This window comes from Otolemur garnettii, unplaced genomic scaffold, assembly GCF_000181295.1.
Source record: "Otolemur garnettii isolate 467f Iridium unplaced genomic scaffold, OtoGar3 scaffold00047, whole genome shotgun sequence".
Lineage (NCBI taxonomy): Eukaryota > Metazoa > Chordata > Mammalia > Primates > Galagidae > Otolemur > Otolemur garnettii.
Genome location: NW_003852442.1, coordinates 13,613,095 through 13,619,713, shown reverse-complemented (window position 1 = coordinate 13,619,713; position 6,619 = coordinate 13,613,095). Strand labels below are relative to the sequence as shown.

The 6,619-nt window shown below is 39.4% G+C and overlaps 1 protein-coding gene across 1 annotated transcript in view; it reads left to right on the top strand.

The window, feature by feature from the left end:
• The window catches only part of SNTB2 (syntrophin beta 2), a 112,225-nt gene that overhangs the window by 81,415 nt on the left and 24,191 nt on the right, over window positions 1–6,619 (top strand). Inside the window, exon 3 of the mRNA XM_003791402.3 lies at window positions 4,096–4,306. Within this exon, the coding sequence (XP_003791450.1) occupies window positions 4,096–4,306 (211 nt within the window). The remainder of the gene's footprint in view (window positions 1–4,095; window positions 4,307–6,619) is intronic.

Below are 6,619 nucleotides of genomic sequence, written 5' to 3'. Positions count from 1 at the left end.
ACAGCTGGAGGCTCAGTCGCAAAAAAAAAAAAAAGCATAAGTAAGTAGGGGGGAGTGGAAATTTAGTCCCTTCCCCCACCTTGAGTTTTCAAGACCTCACTAGATGTGTCTGATAATTATAAGCGTTTCATTATGGAAAGGGAAAGCTAAATAAATAATGATGAAGAACTTGAGCCCTTTCCTAAGCAAACAGCATTGTGGGCAGTATGAAGTTTAGCAAGAACAAGGTGTTCTTCACCTCTGCTTTTTGGAAACAGGAATCTCTGTTGCTATGTTGTTTCACAATGTCTCAGTCATTTTCACATTGGCTATTTTCCATGTAAAAGGTAAATTTTGGCTTTATGACATATAAAATTATATGATTTTTACTAAGTAGAAGACAAATTGTATCAAAGACTTTACTAAACAGCAGAAATAAAGTAGGCTGGATTTAGCTCATGCTTCTGCATACCTAAACATTGATTTGATTCTTCTGATCAAAGTGTTAATTGCCTTTCTCAAGAAATCCTCAGTGGTTTGACAAGAGGCCAAAACTTTACACATTATACCTTCTCCTCTCTCCTGTAGGCCCAAATGATTACTGGCAGACTGCCTCTGTCTTTCTATTAGCAGAGTGCTCATTTGAATTTTTCTTTTAAAACAATAGTAGATTTTAGGAATTGCTGGTGCTTACCAGTTTTAGGGGCTGCTTCTTCAAAGGCTGACTCTTTTGAATCCTGCATTCATTGATACTATTTTGGAGTTCCTTTTCTGTTTCTTCTAATTTAATTTTCTATTTTAGAATCCCTTTTTAAGAAACATTGCAAATTTTTTCTTTTCTCAAAAAATTGGTGATCCATCCCTGGGAAATAACTTCCTGCCTGTTTGTATCTTTTTTCAGCCAGTGCTCTCAGCATCTACTTGTGTTTAATCAGGCATAGTTTCATTTTATAACATTTATTTTCCATTCTTTCAGTTACTGGTAACTAAGATCTGTGACATCAGGATTTCCAAAATTTAGAGAGTTCTAGTAACTGTATGAAGTATAAAAGATTTTAGAAGGTTAATGTTTTATATGTAGAGATCACTGTCTTTAGTGCTTCGTAGGTCAGTAGGGGGAGTGAAGGAAATTTCTTCTCATGGTTTTATGACTGAACTTTTAGCATGTATTTGAAGGATGTTTTGCTGGTTACATGCCAGGTAGAATGAGGGGGAAATAAGTGGTCTCTCTAGAAAATGATCAGTCTGGTATACAGACTGAATTAAGGGCATCACTGCCTTCCCCACCCAGTGTGGTGGGATGAGAGTAGATCTGAGTCTTTTGCTGGGATGAGGGTGGGGCAGTCACTGTTTACTGGGTACAGGGAATGCTGAAACAGGCTTTTATCCAGCCTCTTTATTTTAGCTGCTTTATTCCCACTTCAGAAGGGATTAGTGCCACCCTTTCTCCAGCCTCTTAGGGATTCTGCAACATGGATTGGCTGGATTCAGCTCTCTCTACTTTTCTTAAGTCTGCTAAGTCATTTAACTCCTTTATCTGCTTGCCAGCTTCCAGAATTTATTGTAGTCTTAATTGTAGTCATCCCTATTCTTCTTGAGCCCATAGGATTGTGCTTTTAAAAAATCTCCTGTAAGTTTTCACACATACAGCATCAACACATAATCCATAAAGAAAAAATTGTCAGGTTGAACTCCTTTAAAATAAAACACTTCTGTCCTGTAAAAGATACTTACCTATTTATTTATATATTATTTTTATTTATTTATTTATTTTGAGACAGAGTCTCAGTATGTCACCCTCAGTAGAGTGCTGTGGCGTCACAGCTCACAGCAACCTCAAACTCTTGGGCTTAAGTGATTCTCTTGTCTCAGCCTCCCAAGTAGCTGAGACTATAGGCATCTAACACAATGCCTGGCTATTTTTTTGGTTGTAGTTGTCATTGTTGTTTGGCAGGCCCAGGCTGGATTTGAACCCACCACATCAAATAAATGAGTTCATCACAACTGTGTCTAAAACAAAAGCAAATAGCTTATGATTTGTTATCTAAAGGTTTTTCTCTGAGTTATAAAAACTTTCATGTAGGGACTTTCCTAACACATAGCTGACCAGTCATGAGTTATCCAGTAACATGGACAGTTGCCGTGTAAAATTGCTGGTTAGCAATGTGTTAAGCATTTTGAGTGTTCACGGTTCTTATTTTAAGTTGTGGCTATTTTCTAGAACTTTTGTCATATTTGGCTATTGCCCTAGAATTTTGAAGGCATATAAAAGAGACGAGTAGCTAGGTTTGGAGGTAGTCAGATGGGTATCTGCAATAGGAAACGAAGTGTGTGGGTAAGGAGGTAGGTACCAGGTATGTATGTTTACAAATTGTCTTGTAGCATGACACCAGGTTAGACTCCTGGAGGTTTCAGACTCCTTAAACCAGCGGCGCCTGTGGCTCAAGTGGCTAAGGCGCCAGCCATGTACACCCAAGGTGGTGGGTTCGAATCCAGCCCCGGCCCGCCAAACAACAATGACGGCTGCAACCAAAAAATAGCCAGGCGTTGTGGCGGGCGCCTGTGGTCCCAGCTACTTGGGAGGCGGAGGCAGGAGACTCGCTTGAGCCCAGGAATTGGAGGTTGCTGTGAGCTGTAATGCCACGGCACTCTACCCAGGGGGACAGCTTGAGGCACTGTCTCAAAAAAAAATAAAAAAGACTCCTTAAACCTCCAGGAGTCTAGAGGTTTCCATTGTAGTTCCACTTTGCTGCTACCACCTTGGGAGTGCCTTTTTAACACAAGAACTCCAGAATAGTTAGTTATCACATTCCTTTATAATGCTTTTTATAACCTGTAATTATGTTTCGTTAATTGTTCATTTTCTGCTTTCTCCATTAGATTATAGGATCAGTGAGGGGAGAGATTGGCTTTATTTTTATCACTGTATCTTCAATGCCAGTGTCTAGCATAGTATCTGACATATGGTAGGTGCTCAATTAGGGGTATATTTAAGAAAGGATAGACCAACCAGAGTTTAAATGAGAATGAATAATTATCACACAAAATACAATAACTTAAAATACTCAGAATTTTAAAGGGTTTAAAAATGTGGCAAAAGAACTTGGGAGGCTGAAGCAAGAGAATTGCTTAAGCCCAAGAGTTAGAGGTTGCTGTGAGCTATGACATCACTGCACTCTACTGAGGGCAATATAGTGAGACTCTGTCTCAAAAAAAAAAAAGGTGGCAAAACAGAAGGACTCAAATTTCAAAGTAAAAATGCTTGTATACATACAATCTTTGACAGGTGGTGTAGAATCTGATGGCATTGCTTCAAGACAACAAAAATTGTCTTCAGGAAATAGAGATATCTCCTTGGTCATTGATAGTTTGTCAATTCATTTGTAGCCTACCATGTGAAACCCTAATATAGATTGTTCTCAGTTGAGCATTAATAAATTGTTGATCTCTTAACTGTATTTTCACCATGACTCTTTGGATGATTTAATCATATAATGTTAGCTAGACACTAAAATGCAGTTCCAACTTTTCATAAAGAATAATATTTTCTGGGCAGCACTGTGGCTCAAAGGAGTAGAGTAGGGTGCCAACTCCATATACTTGAGGTGGCAGGTTTAGGCCCAGCCCCAGCCAAGAAAATAAAAAGAGTAATATTCTCCTGTAATTTCCTTTTTCTTTATTCTACATAATGAAAACTTCATTTCATTATTTGCCAGTAGATTTTTTTTAAACTGGCACTACCTTATACTTGTAGTATTCTCAAATATTTAAAAGAATATCAGTTCCTTCTTTACAATGTGCCTGTGAGACTCAGCAACCAAAGGTTTCATTTCTTTGGCATGGAAGTTAAAGCAGAGTGCTCTACTGCGGACAATACAAAATGCTCCATCATTTTAGCTCATTACCTTAACACGTGGAAACAATAGCTCCAACAGTTAGTCTTTCTGATGATTATCTTTCCATATGTGGTTTTCTCTGGAATTAGACTCTAGGGAATTAAGAAAAAGTATCTTTGAGAAATGCAAAATTAAAATAGATTTGCAGTTATGTATGTTAAACCCTAGCAGATTTGATGACTTCTGACCTAGCTTACTTTTTTTTTCTTTTTCCACACAGATTAATAGAGCTACATTCTCCTGATAGCAGGAACACGTTGATCCTACGCTGCAAGGACACAGCCACGGCACACTCCTGGTTCGTAGCTATCCACACCAACATAATGGCTCTCCTCCCACAGGTATTGGCTGAACTCAATGCCATGCTTGGTGCAACCAGCACAGCAGGAGGCAGCAAGGAGGTCAAGCACATTGCCTGGCTGGCAGAACAGGTAGGCTGGGAGGCATGGCATGGTCTCACCTGGCCCCCGTTCAGAGCCGAGGTGCTTCCCCATATCACATATCTGTAAGATTTATCGAGCTGTTAGTTCTGGATATCTAGCTTGCAGAGCTTTATTTGTCAGTCTTTTGTGCTCGTCCACTTGTCCCTTTCTACCCTTTAGCTCTGTGTTGCTAATTATCACCTCCACTAGGAGAAGGGACTGTCTTGGTAATCACTATCACCATGTAACTGAAAAGAAGGTTACTACCATTTCTTCCCTTAATGACAGAAGGTAGTTTTCATGATTTTAGACCAGGGTCAACAAACTTTTTTTGTAAAGCGACAGATAGCATTACAGATAGCTATAACAGCATTGACTGTGCTGTTATAGCAAGAAAACTGTCATAGACAATATGAAAATGTATGGATGTGACTGTGTTTCATCAAAACTTTAGAAAGTAAATAGGTGGTGGTGGAGATTTGGCTTATTGTTACACTTTTCCAGCCCTTTTTCTTTTTCTTTTCTTTCTTTTTTTTTTAACCCCCGAGACAGTCTCAAACTGTTGTCCTAAGTACAGTGCTTAGGACATAGTAGACTGCTGTAGTGTCATAGCTCACAGCAACCTCCAACTCCGACTCAAGTGATCTTCTTGCCTCAGTTTTTCTATTTTTAGTAGAGACGGTGTCTTGCTTTTGGTCAGGCTGGTCTTGAACTTGTGAGCTCAAGCAGTCCACCTGCCTCAGACTCCCAGAGTGCTAGGATTACAGGTATGAGCCACTGCACCTGGTGTTGTGGTGGGCACCTATAGTCCCAGCTCCCTGGGAGGCGGAGGCAGAAGAATCGCCTGAGCCCAGGAGTTAGAGGTTGCTGTGAGCTGTGATGACACAGCACTCTACCCAGGGTGACAGCTTGAGGCTCTGTTTCAAAAAAAAAAAAAAAAGAATAACTAAGCAAAGAAACTAATGAAAATCATGGTATAAATACTCAGGGCTTTGAAAGTTTAAACATTTTAGTTGTGTTTTTCATTGTTCTTATGTTATTTTTGTATGCTTATCAAGAAACAGGACTCAATGCCAATTGTTCTGTGCTTTCAACGATGTTAGAATCTTCATGATTTTAAAAAGTTAACCCATTCACATGGTTCGAAAATCAAAGAATAAAAAATTAATGGGTACAAATCTTAGCCTCAGTCCTGTCCCACATCCACCTCATTCCCATCCCCTCTTCCCACGTATAGGTGATTATTTTTACCCTCTTTATTGAATCATTTGAGAGTTCCTTTGTGCAGTTTAAAAGAAAATACAAGCATGTATTTTTCTTCTCCTCTCAAGAGAGAAGATAGCATGTCATGCACACTACTTATTCTCTCATCTTTTTTTTTTCCATTAAACAGTATATCCTGGAGAGCTTTCCCTATTGATGCACAGAGAGCTATGTCATTCTTTTTTTTTTTTTTTTAAACAATTGTGTGGCTGTAGTTAAATAAGTACTTTGCCTATTTTGGCATTAAAAATTAGGCTGCATTATCTAAACTCTTCAGATAGATCACTTAAGAGAATCCACATTATCTGAATATATTTGGTTCTTTACATTGCTGATAGTGAGTAGTAAAACTGGTTAATAAAGGATTTATCCAATAGTTTACCTCAGTTACTAAGTATGGATAGTCAGAGTTCAGAGAGTAGGGGATATTTCTAGCCTCAAGAAATCCACAGAAGTTCTGGATTAAAGGGTTATTCATTACCTATCACTACATAACAAATTACCCCCAAGACATAGTTGTTTAAAATAATGTACACCTGCTACAGTTTGTAAAGATCAGGAATCTGATAGCAGCCTCGCTGGGTGATCTGGCCTAGTATCTCTTGTGAAGTTGGAATCAAGTGATCAGGCAGGGTGGCTGTCATCTGAGGTTGTTTTTTGTTTTTGTTTTTTTTTTTTTGAGGCAGAGTCTCACTTTGTTGCCCTTGGTGGAGTACTATGGCATCACAGCTCACAGCAACCTCCAGCTCTTAGGCTTAGGCGATTCTCTTGCCTCAGCCTCCCTAGTTGCTAGGACCATAGGCGCCCGCCACAATGCCTGGCTATTTTTTTTTTTTTTTTTGCAGTTTTTGGCCATGGCTGGGTTTGAACCTGGCATCTCCAGCATATGGGGCCGGCACCTTACTCCTTTGAGCCACAGGCGCCACCCAAGCCTCCTTATTAAATAAATATCCTTTGTGGTGATTGACCTCGGTTGGACTCTCTGTCCCATGTAGCTTCATACTTTTTTTTTTTTTTTAGACAGAGCCTTATTTTGTCCCCCTCGGTAGAGTGCCATGG